The sequence below is a fragment of the Grus americana genome, chromosome 9 (assembly GCF_028858705.1).
Source record: "Grus americana isolate bGruAme1 chromosome 9, bGruAme1.mat, whole genome shotgun sequence".
Lineage (NCBI taxonomy): Eukaryota > Metazoa > Chordata > Aves > Gruiformes > Gruidae > Grus > Grus americana.
The window spans coordinates 23,373,059-23,392,115 of NC_072860.1; the positions used below are offsets into that span (position 1 = coordinate 23,373,059).

At 47.9% G+C, this 19,057-nt stretch overlaps 1 protein-coding gene across 5 annotated transcripts in view; it reads left to right on the forward strand.

The window, feature by feature from the left end:
* The window catches only part of TNIK (TRAF2 and NCK interacting kinase), a 162,325-nt gene that overhangs the window by 100,162 nt on the left and 43,106 nt on the right, over positions 1-19,057 (forward strand). For all 5 annotated transcript variants that reach the window (XM_054834863.1, XM_054834861.1, XM_054834862.1 and 2 more), the window contains exons 6-12: positions 262-352; positions 1,700-1,830; positions 6,227-6,281; positions 7,071-7,149; positions 11,036-11,211; positions 12,710-12,776; positions 13,600-13,804. In XM_054834863.1, the coding sequence (XP_054690838.1) occupies positions 262-352; positions 1,700-1,830; positions 6,227-6,281; positions 7,071-7,149; positions 11,036-11,211; positions 12,710-12,776; positions 13,600-13,804 (804 nt within the window). The remainder of the gene's footprint in view (positions 1-261; positions 353-1,699; positions 1,831-6,226; positions 6,282-7,070; positions 7,150-11,035; positions 11,212-12,709; positions 12,777-13,599; positions 13,805-19,057) is intronic.

Sequence of the window (19,057 nt, forward strand, 5' to 3'; positions counted from 1 at the left end):
TCCCCATTGACGGTTCTCCTGTGATGGAGAGCACCCACTGCGGCACATATAGCCCGTCGGTGGGCGTCTCGCTTGCCAGGCACGTCCTCCCAGCGTGCAACATGGGACAGTATTTTGAACGCATGGTAAACAAAAGCGTTCTCGAGTGCTTAACTCCAACTGTGAATCTTTCATTTCTGGAGCGTAATTGGTTGAGGAGGAATGTCAGAAAATAACATGCTTTGAACTTGGATTCCTCTAACCTTTCTCTGAATTCTCTAGGGCTTGAGTCATCTACACCAGCACAAAGTAATTCATCGAGACATCAAGGGACAGAATGTATTGCTGACGGAAAATGCAGAAGTTAAACTAGGTAAGAGTGGTTTAGAGCTCTTGGAAACTGCAGGTGGGCTGGCTGGAGAGAAGCAGCAAAACTGACTTGCACGTGACTTGGAGAAAGAGAACGGATACTAAGAGCTGCTCTGTGGTTTTTATCATGCCAGCCTCTGCAACATGACCAAGTGCCGTGCAATAAACTGCTGGTGGTTGATGGCCAAGTTCGGCATGTAGTGATGTACTTGGCGTAGTGTTTCTGTTCAGACGGGTAGTTTGGGCAGCTCTGCCATCAGATACAGGTTAAACCATCGAGACCATTTTTTCATGCCCTGGGTTGAAAATTGGCCTGTATGCATCCCCAGCCATTATAGAAGGCTGTGCTCTTACACCTTCCTATAGTGTCCTACAGGATCATAGTCCACTCAATTCGATGTCACATAATCCAGACTTGTTTTCCAAGCCAACCTGTTGGAGAGAGCTTAATTTGCAAGAACTACTCTGAATTTCGTATGCAATGTTAGTCACCCTGGAGAAGTCCAGGCATTCACGTGAAGATCATCTGGAAGACAGCAGATCAGCAGAGATGATGTGCTGATACCTTCAGCTGTCCAGCACTAATGTTTTAAGGCTGGTTTTGTGCGTTTTAATTTATGGCAGTGATGAAAGATCCCTTACACTGGTAAGGTGAGGTGCAAGCCTTGTGTTCCCATGTCTCTCCTCTCTCTTTACAGCAGAATAAAACCCCAGCTTAACAGATGGCACCACCAGCTCGTTTGGCTTTATGCTGGTGAATATTCCCCTCCAAGGGGAAATTCTCCAGGGCGAATCTCCAACCATTGTGTTGCACAAAGTGAACTTAGTGGACCATAGAATATTCTCTCATTGATTTGATTTCATCCATTTTTGCTTCATTTTGCAGCTCTCTGCTTGACATTTCCCTATGGGCCTTTGTCCTTGGCCCTTAGTTCCTTAAGTCTTTTTGCACTTCCGCCATTTCCAGCAAAAATTTAGGTAGAAAAATGAGGCTTCTACCAATATTTGGCAGGCTTTAATTGAAATGAGAAAGCGTAGAACAAAGGCCGCTGCTTATTCATGTTGCTAACCCTGTTTCTCATTAGTATGAGGAGCTGCGATTTCATTGCCTCCTGGCAAGGAGGAAAAAGTACAGGGTTTCGTACAAAACCTGGACATCAGACGATCAGGTTTGTCCTTGATTGACCTCTATTGATCCCAGCAGAGATCAAACTGGAATGTTTCTGGCCCTGTCTTTCTCTCCTCACTGTTCAGAGAAGTTCTGAATGAATTTAATGTTTTACAAGCAACAGAAGGGTTGCTCAGGTTTTCTCTGACCTTAGCGATGCCGTGTTGTCTCTCTCATCCACAGTGGATTTTGGTGTCAGCGCTCAGCTGGACAGAACGGTGGGCAGGAGAAACACCTTCATTGGAACGCCTTACTGGATGGCCCCCGAGGTCATTGCCTGCGATGAAAATCCAGATGCCACTTACGACTTCAAGGTACCTACACAAGCATCTTCCTACTCTTGTATACGTCACTGTAGGTGTAATCTTTGCAAAGTCTAGCACGTTTACTAATAAGGCAGGGAAGGAATTACAGTAGCACTTCTTGGTGCTTGCAGTGAGAGTTGCTATCATAAACATCAGAAGGTGCTTGGTATGATCTCGGGTTTTATGCCCCAGTACCATGAACCTGAGCACTCCGGAATTTAGTATATTCTTGCAGCTTTGCAAAATACGTCGACAGGCAGTGTAGTCTCCTCCTGCTTTCTGGCTGTTGGATTTTGAGATGCCAGGTCAGGTCCAATGTGATTCTTTGTTGTGCTGCTCACGTATCCAAATTTACTGTGAAGAAGTCTTTCCCCGTGCTGAAAGGTGTCAGGCTGAGGCTCCCTACCTGCTAGCCTGCTTTTCAGTGCTGCGTGTTTAAATACGACGGTCAAACATGCTGTATTTGCTCTATTTCCTCTGGAGAGAAGTCAGGTCAGGTTTAGAAAGGGCAAAATCACATCTTCTGGCCCGCAGGCTGGTATTCGCAGGGAGATCTGAAGGCTGCCACGCAATCAGACGTTTGGGGGGCTGACCTACTTTTCACATGTCTCTCTTGCCTGTTTGAAGTTTATTTTTGGATCGGCGGCAGCACAACATTGCTGCTGAGCTATAATGTGGCACAGAGCCCCATGCCACGCACAGGTCAGCAGGAGGGTTATGAGTACCACCTGCCCATTCAAAAACTACAGCGACGTCTGATGTTTAAAGCAAGGAGAGCTTCATATATTTTATCCTGTTTCTGCCTTGCTGCAAGTTTCTGGACACGCATCTGTAGAAATGTCCCTTGGTGTTTTAAAGCATCCAGAACTTGAATTTCTAGCTCCAAATCCCCTAAGGTCCACCCAGCGTGTCCAGAGGGGAGAGCAAGACACTAACACGTGAGCTTTGGGGAGAGAAGCTAAGACATACATAAAGCTCGCTGTACCTCCGTTCATGTGTGTGCCAAGAGGTCACTTCACAAGGTGATGTTTAAAAAGGACTTTTGAGACCCCTTGGTTTGGAGCTAGGTAAGCTAACGGTAAGACACCACAATATGATAGTGCAACAGCCCACCGTTGTGGCAGGGTTTGGGGTGCAGTTACCAATCACTCAGAGAACATTTTGAGAGATGAAGGATTTTAAAGTAACCAAGCGATGCTTTGGTATGGCAGCTATTTAACTGCATCAGTCAACTTTTGAACTGATGGTTTTCCAGAGAGCAGCTCTCCAATGTGAGTTAAGACTCCGGGTTACATAAATCGTTAATGAAAAGGACACATAGAAATAGTTTAATCTGCAATTACTTAATTCTCTTTGATTAACCAATTACAACAGGCGTTTCCTCAATTCTGCTGATGACACCGCTCCGTAGCAGGGCTGCAGCCCGTGCTAGCTGCTCTCGCCGCTTCACCGACAGCCGCCTGGTGCAACGCTCTAATTAATCGCAGCTTTTTATTACTATTTTTTTGAAAAGAGGACTGATATCTTCATAGGCTACTTTGTACCCTCAGAAATCCCTGAGGATTTTCCCCTTTCCAGAATAACTAGGGCACTTAATATGCCATTGACTGATGCACAAGCGCTGGGACCAGAATCCTTCTATTGTCCCCGAGGATCAAACGCTCGTAGCGAGCTGGGCGCTTGTGTCTCTGAAGTTGGCATTGACCGTTTTCCCTTGGCTGGGGGTATGAAACAGAAGGCTGATTGCTGCCGACACACTCACTGCAGGGTGTTTTTGGAGCTCGTGGTGATGTGGGAGCCACTGGACATTAGTCCGTACCCAGGATCATATCCCTGCACCTGATGCTCTTGCTTTGAAGTGTGTGTAGGGAAGAATGTAAATGACATTTTTTATTTTTTTTTATTTTTTAAAGAGATGCAAATCAGGTCCTCTCAGTTTTAGCTGACCAGCTTTAAAATACTGAATACAAAAGATGGGATTTATAGGGTGAAAAAAGGAATCTTTGCAGGCTTAATCTGTTGGACAAAAAGCCTCTGATCTCACTGTTTTCTTAGCCAGAAAGAGATGCCTGTGTAATCTATGGAAGGAGGCAGTAAATACCTCCTCACAAAAATAAACCACAAGAACAAATAGAAACCTCATATTGTTGAGGTTATTTATTGTTTTTTCCCCCAGCCGGTTTTCCTTTTTTCTTTAGAGATATCTTGTCAAAAAGCTTAGAATCCGAGGCGGGGGAAGCTTGACTCCCTTCCCGAGTCAAGACAATGCAAATATATTAGCACATTGTCTTTTTGCTGGGTGGACTGAAAAGCTTTTCAGACTCAAAAATACCTTCCCGCCCCCCCAAAAAAAACCCCAAACAAACTACCTTCTGAATTCCAGATCATTATAAAATGCGTGCTTCCTGCTGAGTTTTCTGCTTTCTCTGGGAGACTTAGAGAGGTGGTAATCCCTTTCCGTATTGCTCCAGCTTTAAGATTACTTGGCATCTTGCGTATAATACTGGGCACCTCAATATGGAAAGACACACTAGGAATTTGGAAGGAGTTCAGCGGCAACCCAAAGGGAAGGGGTCATGTGTGCTGCATCATGTGGAAAGACTGCGATAATTACGTATGCGGCAGAAATCCCAGCTGACCAGAAACAAAGAACGGATGAGACCGTCCTGCGAAAAGGCTGGAAATAAGATTTGAGAGAGAATTTTTAAGCAGGTACAAAGATGTGTAGCAAGGATGGTATTTGTTAGGGGAGAATTTGAGTTAAAATGAAGAGAAGTGCCTTGATACTGAAAATCCAAGTTGTCTTTCCTGGAGGGTGCATGTGAGAAGGTGCCTGTGGTCCCTTGTGTCAAGCTTTTGGGGCTCTGCACTGGGAAAAACAACCTTTCTGGGATTTACTCACTAAATTGCAGGTTTAGAGGCTTGAGGCGGTTTGGAAAGGGCAGCTCTTGAAACGGAGAGAAGAAAACTGAAGAGGGACCACAGGGACATGGCAGAGAGCAGGGCAAAGGGAGAGCAAGACGTGAGAGCTGGAGGTGCAGGAGGAAGGGCAAAAGGCAGAGTCCGTCCCTTCCACCCTGAGATGTGCCTGTTTGCAGTGTTTGCTGGTTTTGATGTGCTAGCTGGTCTCCAGCAAAGATCAGCATCAGGCTTGATCTTGGTCCCCTGTGCATCTGCGGCCTCTGCCCTTGCTGCCCTCCCATCGCAGGCAGGTCTCTCCACCCCCCCGGAGATGTGTGTGAGGCTGCGCTTGAGACGAAGGCACCAAAATTAGTCTGGGTCCTGCTCCTGCCGCGGCGGGTGCGGGGTTGTGAATCATTAGCAACCCTATACGTGGTGTCCAGAATAATGAATTAGCCGCCTTCTGCCAAGAAAACAAGTTGCAGCAGTGCCATTAGGGAAGGTGCTCATTTTCTCTCGCCAGGCACGTGTTGTCTCTGCCTCCTCTGCTGTCCAGGAGAACCAAGCTGTCCTCTGGGACTCGTTACCAGATCCAGAGGTGCAGCCACAGCTCATCAGTGATGGTGGGGTGGGGGGGAGGCACTGGAGGGGATCTCACTGCTGCTCTCTGGCAGGGAGCTGGGGATACAAATGTCCCTGTTTGCAGGGGAGAATGTTGGAGGAAAAGCGATACGAGTATGAAATCAAAGGAGTTTCCCAAACAAGTGCGTTCTCTGTGCTCTGATCATTCAGGAGACTCAGCCAGCCATGTGGGCTGAGCAGGGCTTGGGAACAGGGTAAAAAAAAAGTGCCCATTTCTTCTTCCACTGGTGAAACGCTGCTTTTCAGGCTTCCGTTTAATGAGCAGTCTGTGATACAAGAGCCTTCTGAGGTATCTCAAGATACTTCATGTTTTCAATCTGTTCCAGGCAGCCCGTTTTCTGTGGAGCTGTATCTAATCCATGGATGTATCGCCCAGCTTTAAGCAGGGACCTAGCAGCCACGTTTGCTGCTTACCCCAGCCCTGAAGCCGGGGAGTAGTTCGTCACCAGCTCATCTGGGACCTGGGGGTTCGTTCGTTAGTGCACAGTGCTCGTTAAGATGCCCCCCACCAGGGGACCTCCAGATCATCAGCATCTCCTCAGGCAGTGTCCTCACCACAGCTACTGGGAGCGGTGCCCCAGCGAGGTGGCTGTCCCCCACACCAAAAATGCCTTGCAGGTTTTGAAATAAATCTTGGGATAAAGAGCGGGGTTCGGAGTCTCTTCTAAAGCTCCAACACGTGGCAGGAGGATGAGACAAGCTCCCAAGGTGTGGGTCTGGGGACTTGCAGAGGACACGGCGACCCAGCTCACAGGGCTGAGCCTCCTGGGCTGGACAGAGCCACTCTTTCCCCCTTGCCCGGCGCCCACCGCTGTGACGATGCTCCCCTGTATCATGTATGTCCCTCTGCTTTCTTTTACAGAGCGACTTGTGGTCTTTGGGGATAACGGCCATCGAGATGGCAGAAGGCGCTCCCCGTAAGTAGATGCATCGCTCTGCTTTAATTAACGCTGGGTTGTAACGTGCTGGGGTTTGCCGAGCACCAGCCGTCGCTCAGTTCTGTGCAAGAAAGACTGTGCAAAGGTTTTCCCAAGCAACCTGGGCTCGCTGAGATGGAGCTCCCAGGGTCCAGGGCAGCATGGCCCAGGGGACAGGATGGGCAGCGAGCAAAGGCACGCAACCCTGTGTGACTCCTGATGTGTCACTTGAGCACCCTGGGACTCAGTTTCCTCAAATAAAATACAGATGAAGATAGGGATGGAGGACCGGGAGCTGGTAAAACACTGCTCCTCAGCACTGGTGTTACCGACCTCCGCGATGACACAGATAGCGGCACGCTGGGTTCAGCTGGTGCATCTGCGCAGGTCGTACTGCCGTGGGTTTTCAGCATTATCCTGGCACCGTCCTTGCATGCAGGTGAATGCAAGGAAATAAAGCGGAGCGAGCGGCACGTGGTGCAGCTGTGCCGTGCCCTGGGCCCGTTGCTGTCAGCACCTGGCAGGGTGCTGGGCGCACGCAGCTGCAGGAGCGCAGGCGTCCCCGACCGGCCCCTGCCGCTGAGCCTGGGGACGTCGGCTCTCACCTGAGCTCCAGGGCCAGGGGTTGTCTGTAAGGGGTTGTCGCTGTAAGTCCTCCTGCCCTGTGGGTCTTGTAGCTTCAAAGCAAACTTGGGTCCCCCCGGTTGGGCGTGTAGCCTCTCTTTAGGAAACTTGGGGGGGTCTGTGAGACGCCGTGCCATGTTTAATGCCTCTTCTTGCACATTGCAGCTCTCTGTGACATGCATCCCATGAGAGCCCTCTTCCTCATCCCCCGCAACCCGGCCCCGAGATTGAAATCAAAGAAGTGGTGAGTCTCTTTCTCAGTCTTCAACGGCTGTAAAAACGTTTCTGGAGCAACTTGTTTCTGCAGCCCGGGTGCGCTGAGGATTTGACATTTATGTTTATATAGCTTCAGGGGTCAGTGACCGTCTCCAGCATCGCTCCGGTGAGTGTAGCTTTGGGTCTTGATCTCCTATGGAGAGACAATGTGATCTGAAGGAGTCGCTTACCATGGGATGGAGAGCTTCCTCGGTAGGCAGAGAGGGGAACTCTCTAACACTGCCATTTCACAGCACGGCGTTGGCTTTTCCAAGGCAGTTTGTGCAGCCCGAAGCCAGATGACACTTCGTTTGGCTCCCGTTTCTTTCCAGTCAGGTTCCGTTTTCAAGTGGAAACATGTATCCAGGCCAAAAAAAAAAAAAGGATAGTTTATCTTGAAGGCACAGGAACGCGGAGATTTGTACTTAGTTTGGGCTTTACTTTAAAATTTTTGCAGGAAAAAATACATCACTGTTTTGAAAAAAAAGCAGGGCATGCCAATAAAAACCCGTAGGAAAAATATCCCTGAAGCCCAGCAGATGTTGTTTTGTTACTGTGTGTTCTGTACCGACGGAGCTGGAGCCCTTAGAAGCACTCATCTTTGGTTTGTGCTGTTTGCCTGCCCCAGGTTCAGCAGTGGTTTGGTCAGGAAGGATCTGCCAGATGTCAGAGAGACAGCACTGCCCTTTGCTCCCAGATGGGCTGAGCTCACGGAGGGAAGTTTTCCCTTATTTCTTGAAATTACGCTTATTATCTTTTTGAAGATGAGAAAAGAAAAGAGAGTAATTGCTAGGTATTGAGAACACTTGGTGCCAAAGCAGCAGGTATTTGTTGCTGGGAGAGGAGCGGGAAGGGCTTGGAGTCCTCTGTGTCAGATGTACGGTGTTGGGGTTTTAGGACCAGCCCCCTAAAAACTCACCCAGGCTTTGGCAGGAGGCATCTTAATTTTGTCAGCCTGATCATCAGCCGCTCTGTACCAAATGTGGTGGAGAGGCACCTTTCCCGGCCGGCTCTGCTGAGGGTGTCAAAGATGCTCGCTCTCCTTGCGCAGCCTTTTGAGGATACCATTAGTCAGCTGAGAAAATAGTTTATATGCTTGTTTTTCTGCCAGATCACCAGTCTCCTACTTCATTATGTTCTCACTGCTACAGCACAAAATGGATTGTAAGACTTTAGAGTTTATTCTTCATACAAAAGTGCTGTTTATTCAGCAAAGGCTTCCTCAGCCTCCAGGCAGAGGGGAGCTGACGAAAGCAGGTTTTGAGCAGAACATTTCCCCATCTCCTGAAGGTAAAAACCGAGTGGGGTGGAAGTTGTATTTTCTTCCCTGCTGTGAGATACCGGGATGTACTTACTGCAAGCCAGGGTGTTGCTTGTCACCACCTTTCCCTCACGTGGCCGGTGGCTGTCTCAGGTTTGCAGGTCTTGTGGTGCTGAACCGTGGTGGTGTCCGCCCAGGGTCGGCTGGTCCTTCCAGGGCTGCGCTCTGCTGGGGATGGGTTCCTGGGTACTTTGAGAGAGAGATCGCTTTGGAAGTTGTAGTTAAATGAAACTCCAGCTTTGAACCCCTCCAGGAGAGCGTGGTGCTCACCTGGCCTCTGCTACCCCTTCATGAGCAAGCAGGCATCCCTGGTCTCCAGCAGAGCAGGAGTACCCTGGGCAGCTCAAATCTATGTCCATCTTCTAAGCTTTCATTACAATGGGAAACTCCAAAGGATCCAGACAAAGCTCCAAGCCAGGACAACTCCACTGATTCCTTAAAAGCAAATTTTTTCAGCATTTTCAGTGGGACACAGGGCAAACTTGCTGATCTTGGCTCATTTCTCAGCTAGAGGTTTTGGGCCCAGCCAGGATGGGTCCTGGAGCTCTGCGCACCCGACCCAAGAAGACTGGAGATGTTTGACCAGGCTCTCTGGCAGCCAGTGGGCTGGTTTGCACAAGCACAGATCACAAGAGAAGAACAAAATGAAGAAAAGTTCAACTTGAACCTTGAGTTCATCCTCACTTCTGTGTGCAGCAAGACCTGAAAGTACAGCAAGTGGGCAGACCATCTTTTTCCTTGCGTGAAAGAAATAGCAAAGTGACTCCAGCACCTTGGGGTAAGTCGGAGAAAGCAGGCACGGGAGCTGCCCCGAATGAAAATCCCAGAGAGGAAAATACTTTTGTTGCTTACTAAATCCTTGAACTCGCTTTCAAAATAGTGCTGTGTTCCTATAAAATTAAAGACTCTTTGGTATCATTTTCTTTCCCAATTAAAACCAACCAGCAACGAAGCTTTATTTTCTTCTTCCCGCATTTCACAGGTAAAATGAACTTCAGTGATGTCGTTCCCATAAACACTCCCTAGCCCTGCCTTAAAAGTGATGACAAAACCTCTTTGTTAATGAGGTGATATTTGCACTGTGATACCACTTTACATCCGAGCAGCTGCAAAGACTTTACAAACATTTATTTAAGCTTTGCAAACCCCGGGAGCTGGAGGAGCGTATTTGCGGGTGCTCTGGACCACTCATCCAGGACTGGAGTCTCTCCAGCATCACACCAACAGGGGAGCATCATATTTTAGAAGCGGCTTTTTTTGGAGCATCACATGGATTGTCCCTTCTGGAATACACTGAGACACGGGGTTTCTTGAGGCAAGGTGGGAAAGGAAGATTTGCTCGTTAATAAAGCTGGAGGAAGGATTTAATTGGATCCAGTAGCGTATTTTATTTTTGCATCTCAATTTGTACGGATTAGCACTTAAAAGATAAATCACTTTTAGTCTGACAGCTTAAAAGTAAAATCCCTGAAAGCTTATTGTTTTACTTCTCAATGCAATTCTGTAGTATCTGTTGGCTTCTGACATTAATTTACACTCATTTTCCTCTTTGCTAAAGCAAAATACAGTATAGTGGCCTGTCAACATCTTTCTTTCTTGTAAATATCTGTTCTCTTGGGTTTATAATGTGGTAAGATTAGTTCCAGGAAAACTTTTGATATGCAACACTTGAGACTAAGAGAAATTTGTTTATTAAAGATTTGGCTGAAATTGTTTTAGCTGAGATTGAATTTAACAGTTTGCAGGAAGGCAGGCTGTGAGGAGGGGCTGGGATCTGCCACCGCAGCCGCGTTCCCACCTCTGCCCAAGCCGTGCTGCCCAAAGAGCATGTCCCGTTCGCCTGGGTCCATGATCGGGGGACCAGGACACAGTGGCCCCCAGGACCTGGTGGGTCAGTAAAGCTGTTGGGGCTCAGCCTGAGAGAGCAGGGAAGGGCTGCAGGCAGCGAGCATCACCCAGAGGTGGTCTGATCTTTAACGAGCCATGTAATGTTGGGTGTTTAAAAAATAATCAACCTAGCCTGTCCCACTCATCTTCAGAAAGGTGCATCTCTTGAAACGCTACCTGGGGCCACAAAATATGGAAACAATCCGTTAAGGAGCTGCATTTGTATCTGTATGTGTTGTCTCTCGTTTCTACCTGCACTTTCACAGAGCAAAAGGAAGGGAGGAGGAACACTTCCTTGCATTTTCTTGGTTGACATTGATGACATTTGGCTTTGATGATTCCCCAGTTGTACTGATGGTTCCCAGCTTTCTCCAGACTCAGCAGAATGGTGGTTTCTCCTAGTTGCACCAGGAAGGCATAGATAGGAGCATGCATGGGAAAAGTAGGAGAGGATAAAGTGAGAGAGGGCACATGTGGTGATGCTGCTTTGAGACCATGCTAAGCAGCAACAGAGAAGTTGCGTGAATCCGCTTGGGAGGCCGCATCTGAGCAAGAACTGTGCAGCAGCTAAGCGATCTCAAATACCCGCAGGTTTCTCACTTTCTAATACAAGAATCGGTACAGTTACCTGTATTTTTCAATACATTCCTTTTGTGTCCTGGGCCAGGTCTAAAAAGTTTCAGTCCTTCATTGAGAGCTGCCTGGTGAAGAACCACAGCCAGAGACCAACCACGGAGCAGCTGATGAAGCACCCCTTCATCCGAGACCAGCCCAACGAAAGGCAGGTCCGCATCCAGCTCAAGGACCACATCGACAGGACTAAAAAGAAGCGAGGCGAGAAAGGTTAGTGGAGTAGCAGTGCTCTGGGCAATCCGTGACCACTGCCATGTGCTTGGAGATCCCTAGGGTAGAGCAAGGTGAATCCGTGTGGGCAAAACATATGGGTGGAAGAAGGAAGGCAGAGAGGACTGGGTTGCTCATGGTCTTGGTACCAGTTTCCCGTATTCAGATGGCGAAGTTTGTTCGCAAACTGGCTGAGTTAAATAGGTGTGATCCTTCTGTGTGACCACGCTTCTTACGGTTTTGAGGTCAGATTATTTTGTTTGATTTGATTCCTCTCAGTCATTGAAACAAAAATAAATGTCCATAACAAAACAATCGGTGTTCATACAAAGCCTACAGGTGATTCTCATTAGAGTTAAGCAGTGTTTTTTAATATTTTTTTCCCTGATGAAAAGTGGTGTTTCTTTGTCCAGGTGGTAATTTCTCCATGGAACATCTAAGCTTTGATTCATTAAAATGTGTGTATAAAACTTACGTCTGCATGTATATGTACTAGCGTGTGGGAGGGAGAAGCTGCTAAGCTGAATTTTTCCCAGCTCACGTATTTCATGCCAAGTCTGTTATCTACGTGACATTCATGCTGCACCAGTGATGAGCAGAGTTGTGCAAACGAACATCTAGATAAGACCCTTGCCCCAAAGCAATTCCGTCGACTAGGAATAACCTATTAAACTGAATGTTTTCAGTGAACTCTCCAGGCTCTATCAAAGTCCTCTGAAAGGAAGATCAGATAGCCGAAGAAACTTGTTAAAGTATTCAGCTGCTTGTGAACCGAATTTTAATTTGAAAGCTCATTTGTAGAATCCAGCAAATTAATATGTCGCTATTTCTCTTCTTATTGGTAGCGGTATTAATTTTTTATGTGTACCTTCCAGCCCCTGGTAATAGATTTCACTACAATCAAAACAATAAAATGGGATCCCAGTGAAGTATTAAATATGTTTAGTCTGGCAAATGAAGGTTGGACCCCAGAGATGGAGAGTAATTGGATAAATGCAAACCTTTCTTTTTACTATCATTCCCTTCATCCGATAAAGATGATATCCCAATAGAAATCACAGTATGTAGTGCAACATTGCAGTTGGGCTTTTATGTAGATGTCTTCATTGCCTGGAAAATACATGGATTTGCATAGGAAGAGCATATGTTTGGGGAGAGAGGAGTTGGTGCCTTCAGAGCCATAGTTAAATCCCACCTTCCAGTGCCTGGGGCTTTAGTAGCTTGTGGTGCACCTCCCTGTGAAGAACCCTCCTGAAGAAGGGGGTCACTCACTGTCGTATGGGGATAAATTCTTATTTTACAACCAGCACCCAGGGAGGCTGCCCATGCTTCCCTCGTAGCCCCCATAAAAACAGAAAATGGAGAGAAATAATGCTGCTTATTCTTTGCCATGCGAGAAGAAGAGTTGTCTGTTCTGCCTTCAGAGCTCTGGGGTTTTCAACCACTGGAAAAACAAATGAGTCCAGGAAAGGGCACTGATGAGCAATTCTGTTCCTAGATGAGACAGAGTATGAGTACAGTGGAAGTGAGGAGGAGGAGGAAGAAAATGACTCCGGAGAGCCCAGGTAAGAATCAGCATTTCATTTCTGTCCTTACATCTCTTTAACTCTCTATAAAATTGGCTTGGATTACAGGCTCGTATGCACTAGAGATGGAAAAAGGACAGTTTGAGCACTCGGTCCCGTGCCCTGGCAGAACAGAGTATATTCCCTCTGGGTGGGTATGAACTGATGCTACAGGTCAGCTCGGCCAAAAGCTGGGGAAGAAGACCTGGGTACCTCATTACCCATGGGATCTGCAGCGCAGTGTGGTGCTGTCATGGGAATGTGGGGTTTTAGATGTGGAAAAAATGTGAGGTGAAATTAAAGACGACTCTTTAAAATACAGTTCCTTACATCCAAGTGTAACTCCCTGTTTCTATGTAACTTTTCACCATGAAACCTCCCTGTTGCTGCTGCAAGTGCAGTAGGGCTGGAACTTAGTTTCTTTGGTGACATTTTTCAGAGTCGTCTTAATTAGTATCAGGTTATTACATTATTTCACTGAGATAATGTAGTATTTTAATAGCTGGCAATGATTCATGCTAAATGTGCTTTGTGAACAGCTAAATATAGTGTGTGCCACTGCAGCACAAGAAGCTTTGGTTAGGAACTTAATGTAAAGAAAACCTTTAGCAAATAAATTGCTGGTGAGCTGTGAACGGAGCGCTGTGTCTGCTGCTGTGTCTGCCCCAACATTTTTGATCCCCCCATCCCTCCATCCGCTGCCACCCAAGCTGTGTTGAGATGCTGTTGGGATGACGGGGAGAGGAGCCAAGGTGGAAAATCACGCAGAATGTCCCCTGGTGAGAGGTTTAAGCATCTTCTCTGATGTTTCTCTCCTATGCAGCTCCATCCTAAACCTGCCTGGGGAGTCGACGCTGAGACGGGATTTCTTGAGGCTGCAGCTGGCAAACAAGGAGCGGTCGGAGGCGCTGCGCCGGCAGCAGCTGGAGCAGCAGCAGCGGGAGAACGAGGAGCACAAGCGGCAATTGCTGGCTGAGCGGCAGAAGCGGATCGAGGAGCAGAAGGAGCAGAGGCGAAGGCTGGAGGAGGTAACTGGCCAGAGCCGAGCAATGGGCTGGCAAAGGCTGGTTTTGGGCGGAACGGCGGGATTTCTGGTAGCAGGTCCCAAGGGACTGTTCTCACCCTGGTTTAAGAAGATAACCTCCTAACCTCTCTGGTCAGTAACCCCAAATATCCTGTGACATTGGACAAACTGCCCTGCTCATCCTTTTTGCATACCGGCCTCCAGCCCCTCTCCTCACCATAGTACGTGTTGCCAGGTCTTGTGAAGGTAATAGAGCTGTTCACTATAAATAAACCCTTGAAATACCAAACTTAAAAGGGTCCCTGGAACTACTGAGCAGAGTTAGCCCAGTACTGGGGTGTACTCAGTCAAGGTGGACAAAACTCGTACTGGTCCAGGTATCTGTCAAGTTTGCTGCTGTGGACTGAAAAGCTCTGTTTGCCCTTTTCCCAGATCCTTTTGCCACTTGTGTCCCCTGTAATCCTCACTTTCAACCTCAGTCCTTCCAGCCCTGCCAATTACAATTTCTCTTGCAGGGGAGGGGCAGATGCCTGCCTGACTTGTGCAATGATCCATATGTGCCCCGAAGCGTAAGATTTCATTACCCATGTCTTAACATACCAGCTACAAATGCGATCGGTCATAAAATTATCCACCCCATTTAAAATCCAGCTGCAGGATTTGACCGGGTGACTTTGGGTGTCCGTGAGTTGCACAGCCCGGCTGCATTCTCTATAGGATGCGCTCGGTTTTAGTTTAGCTCTCAGGTGCTGGATTGCAGAAGTTTCTCCTGTTCTGGGGGTTTTGATGTGGTTTTGCACAAAGAAACCCATTGACTCTCACTGAACTCATCCCAAGAGTCTCATTGAAGGGTTCCTGCGGTAAGGGTAATTAAATTAGCTTTCCAAAGAGGTCACTGATATGTCTGAAAAAAGGACTTCCAGTAAATGGGCTATTAGAGCAGCCACCCCCTTAATTTGCACAAGCCGGAGTGTCTCTTGCATTTAACCTGACACGGTGTGCTGGGCAGTGCCCCCAGGCCAGGGGCGCAGACAGGAAGGAATGTCAGGCAGCTGATGGCAATGATGATGGTGATGGTACAGCCCCTCTTTGAGGTGGTCCTCTGAGCCCCTCCGGGGCAAAAAACAGCACGGGCAGATCCCCAGCAAAGCATTTTTTCAGTCTGGTAAATATGTAGGTCTGTGTGTTGTCAGAGTGTCGTGCGTTCAATACGTTGTAGGTCAGGCTTTGCTTGCATCCTGCACCCTTCCCAAAGCTGGTGAGCTGCTTTGAGAGAGGACGGGGTTTGCACCCCGAAATCCCCTGCCCCAGTAGATCTGAGGACTGTCGTAAGGAAGCCTGGCTCTGCCTTTGTCCCAGTCTGCTTGCTGCAAGCAGTACAGGAGCAGAACAACAGCAGAATAAAAGCAGACACCAGATTAGCTGCAATCCTGTAATGAATACAATGCTTGCTGCTGTATTAATATGTTCTCTTCACATAGAAGAAAATTGTTCTCTCTTTTTGCTGCTTCCCAGGCAGGTTTTGAATGGAGGACTAATCCCCTTGCTAAGCTGGCGAGCTCTGCCCTGAGCTGTGGAGACACTGCCTTGCAGGGCCGGGCTGAGCGCAGCCTCCCCGGGCTCTGCTGGTTCCCCCTCTCCTTTCCCCTGTGCCATTAAAAGCTAATGCCACCATAGCCAGTGTTTAAAATCAATACCTCTGTTTCTGGTGGCTCTGACAGCCCCCCGGGCTCGTCACCCATTGCCTTCTCCCCAGCTGCCTTACAATTTTCGGACCTAAATTGAAAGGGAGAGAGATCTGCTGGGGCGCAGTGGGCGAAGAGGCGTTTTCATGCTCCTGTCGTGTCGGAGAAGTGGGGAAAGACAGAGGGACTGTAACTGAGGGGCATCCTCTGCCCGTCGTGGGCTCAGCCAGGATTTGGGCAGAGCGGGCAGCTGCGATGGCCCCAGCATCTTCTTGGGTCTGTCTAGCCAGGTTTAGCCTCACCTGTATCTCCAGCCACAGAATAAAATCAGCTCCCCTATTATACACCGTTTGCGTGGGGAGCAAGAAACACGGCCGAGTTGCTATGGTGAGGACGAAAGCAGGAGTCCTTGAAGAGGTACAAACCTTCTGTTGCAAACGCGGTGGGTTGTGGCAGCGGTTAGGAGGGACGCTCCCCAGCGCGGCTGGCTGCGGCTTTGCCAGCTGCAAGGCGTCGTGTATCTGCCATGGGCTGCTGTAGGAAAACCTGAAAAATAGTAGAGGCAGAGATTAGCAAACAAAGTTCTGTCGCTCCTGCAGGGAGTGGCAAAAGGATCCACACAAGCAGCTTTGAGCATCCTGCCTTTGAGCTTCCCGCTCACGGAGGAGTCTCACTGTCCGCTGCCCGTGCCCAGGGACACGGGAAGGGGTTTGTACCCCTAGACTGTCCCATTATTAATAGCACAACCAGCCAGAGGGGGATATCATTTGGTCTTTATGTTCTTCCCATGTATTTTGGGGCAGGAAGCATCTGATGGCCGGACAGAGGGGCCAAACAGCGGCTGTCACAGCTCTGCAGAGTTTGATATTGCTGCCCAGAGGCACCCAGCACACTCCGTCTGTGTCGCTGCAGTTTTGCTCCAGAGAGCAGCATTGCTCCAGCTCTCCTACCCATCACAACAGCACCCAAACCCTTCAGCGGCAGCCAGGCTGTTGCCTTTTGGCCTCTCTGCATTCTCTTATGCTAGGTTTGCACTAAATTCAGTTGTTGATTCTTGGCTCTGGATTTATTTTGGTTAATGGGAACATGGTTTCTTCCATGCTTCTTTATGGTCTGACTAAGATGGGGTGTGCCTCCAATGGACAGCACTGTACCAGCAGATCACTGGGAGGAGAGACCAGTGGAAGACTCAGATGACTCTATTTTCAAAATAAAATTGACCTTTAAAACCCAATAGAGCATCCGGGACAAATAACCACTTGGAGCTGGTGGCTTTCGGGGCTCCTACGTCAGGCTGTTCAGTACTGCCAGGCATATTACTGTGTTTATAGAAAGAGCTCTGACTCATGAAAAGACGCCGTGAAGGTGGCCAGGCTGAGCGAGCACAGCGGCTAGGCCCCAGCGCAGCACCAAAAGGATTGACTGCAGAGGATGCCAAGCTCAGAAATGCCTGGAGTTAATTTGTGCTGGAGATGCACAGCAAAAGAGCTGGAGAAAGGCTGTTAGTGGGATAACTGGTCCATTCCTCTGCCTGGGCAGACCTTCAGTAGATTCTCTTGTGTTTTTCCAATCTTGTTTTTAAATACTGCCAGGGACAGAGCTCCCAGCAGAGCTCATAATAAAAGAATCCCATTTTTTCTGTCATCTTGATCTTCCTAAACCAGGATTTCTGAACCTCTCACAAAGTACCTCTCATTTTAGGGCTTTTTTGGAGAAATCCACCATCTCCCCATGTTGCTCCAGTAATAACACCAAATGCCTATATAAAAAAGTCAAGTAAGGAAGTCTGCTGGTGGTCTCCTGATGCACCTCATGCTGCCCCCGAGACCTGCTGCCATCCTTAGCGTGCCTCCTTGCATCTGTTGGACACTTGAGTCTCCGTTTTCAGCAGCTGACCAATTTCCTTCTTTAAGGCTGAATCTTCTTCTAGGCAGCTGGACAGATTTAGATTTGCAGCTGTCTTTAATTGCAGTGGAAGTAAAAATCTCCAAGCTAGCTTTGAAACTGGGTCCTTCATGCAAGTAGAGTTGCAGATTTGTTTTCCCTCATGAAGAAAGTTGGTCTTGTGAATTCAAAATGTGCACCAGAACTAACTGTAAAAAAAAAACCAAACCAACCCTCAAATTAGAGAATTAAAGATCAATAGGTCAAGTAGTGCTAAGGAAAATATTTGTGTCATGCAGAAGGGTGAATAGGCTTGAATATATTTTAATTTTTCCCTATTTATACATATACTAGAAAAATATAGTTCCCTAATAAACCCTCCAGAATGAGCCTTGCTGCACCAGTTTAACCACCAAAACCCCAGCTGAGCTGTAGGAATAACACATCTCCCGGTCAGGAGCATTAGAGATCCTGCGAGACAAATCTCTGTGCAGAGCCCTTGGCAGCAGTGGGCAGATGTAGTCAGGGAGGGCTTTACATAACAGCATTTTTCTGCCACGTTGTGGGTTTTTTTTTTTTCCGTTCTAGGTATAAAACGAAGGCCAGGTCTTTACAGGGAACGTACAAGGCAAATGTAAGCATCTTGCTGTTTGCATGTGAGGTTTCATTCAGTGCAGTTACAGAGCTGGTTGTTCAGAGGATAAAAAATTGCTGCAGCTCCTTTCGATGTTAACTGGCAGCAGACTGTCTACTGCAAGCTCTTATAAAGCAATGCAAAAAAATTTCCAACAATTAATTATAGAAAAGTTTAGGCTAACTAAAATGGTGGTTGTTACTTTCTTCTGCATATGCAGCTGTCATATAGCTTGTAGAAACATTTCCATGAAGGTGACAACCTCCTCACAGTAATGTGGTGCATGGTGGCACTGCAATGGTCCCAGCAGTAGTTCCGTGCCTGTTTCCAAGGAGCACTGCATTACGGCAGCTCCTGTAGTACAGGTATGTGCTAAGCCTTACGTCTTTCTAGTTTTTCTTTGGTTATAAAGCGTGCAAAGCTCACGATTTTCCTGCTTGGAGCATCCCTTCATGATGATCCCAACTAAAAGCTCCTGCGATGGTTCAGAGTGCATCAGATCCCTGTTTGCCATGGTGGGAAGTTCTGACCCAGTTTCTCTACCAGTGGGAAACACCTCTCCGTGCTCCAGTGCTTGGTGTGTCAGGAAAGATGATGTTCCAGCCACAGTCACTCTTTCCCTGGTGGCTCAGATAAATGAGCCTGTCACAACAACGCAACCACCTAGAATATTTGTTTTCATTTGTCACTTGGAATTCCCCTTCCACTTCTTTGCTGGGTCATGCTCGTATCTGCAAGCAGCAGCCGAGGTTTCCAGGAGCCTCTTCTTGCAAATGTTGGTGCTTCTCTGAGCTCCAGGGGTCACGGGGCAGCTCCAGCTCGCCGATTGCTTGTAGTCCTGAATGCATCTGAGCTAGCAAAGTGAACTTGCTCCTTTGAAGTCCTTGTTTCATGCCAGGCCTCCAAGGGCCTTCCCACCAGAGCTTTTGCCTTCGTGTGTCTTCCCTCATCAATATTTAAAACCTGTCATTTCTAGTGCAGTGCAAATAAGATCCCATTCTGGCTTACAAGCAGCTAGATATAGCTTTACCTGCAGAGTTATATAAATGCAGTC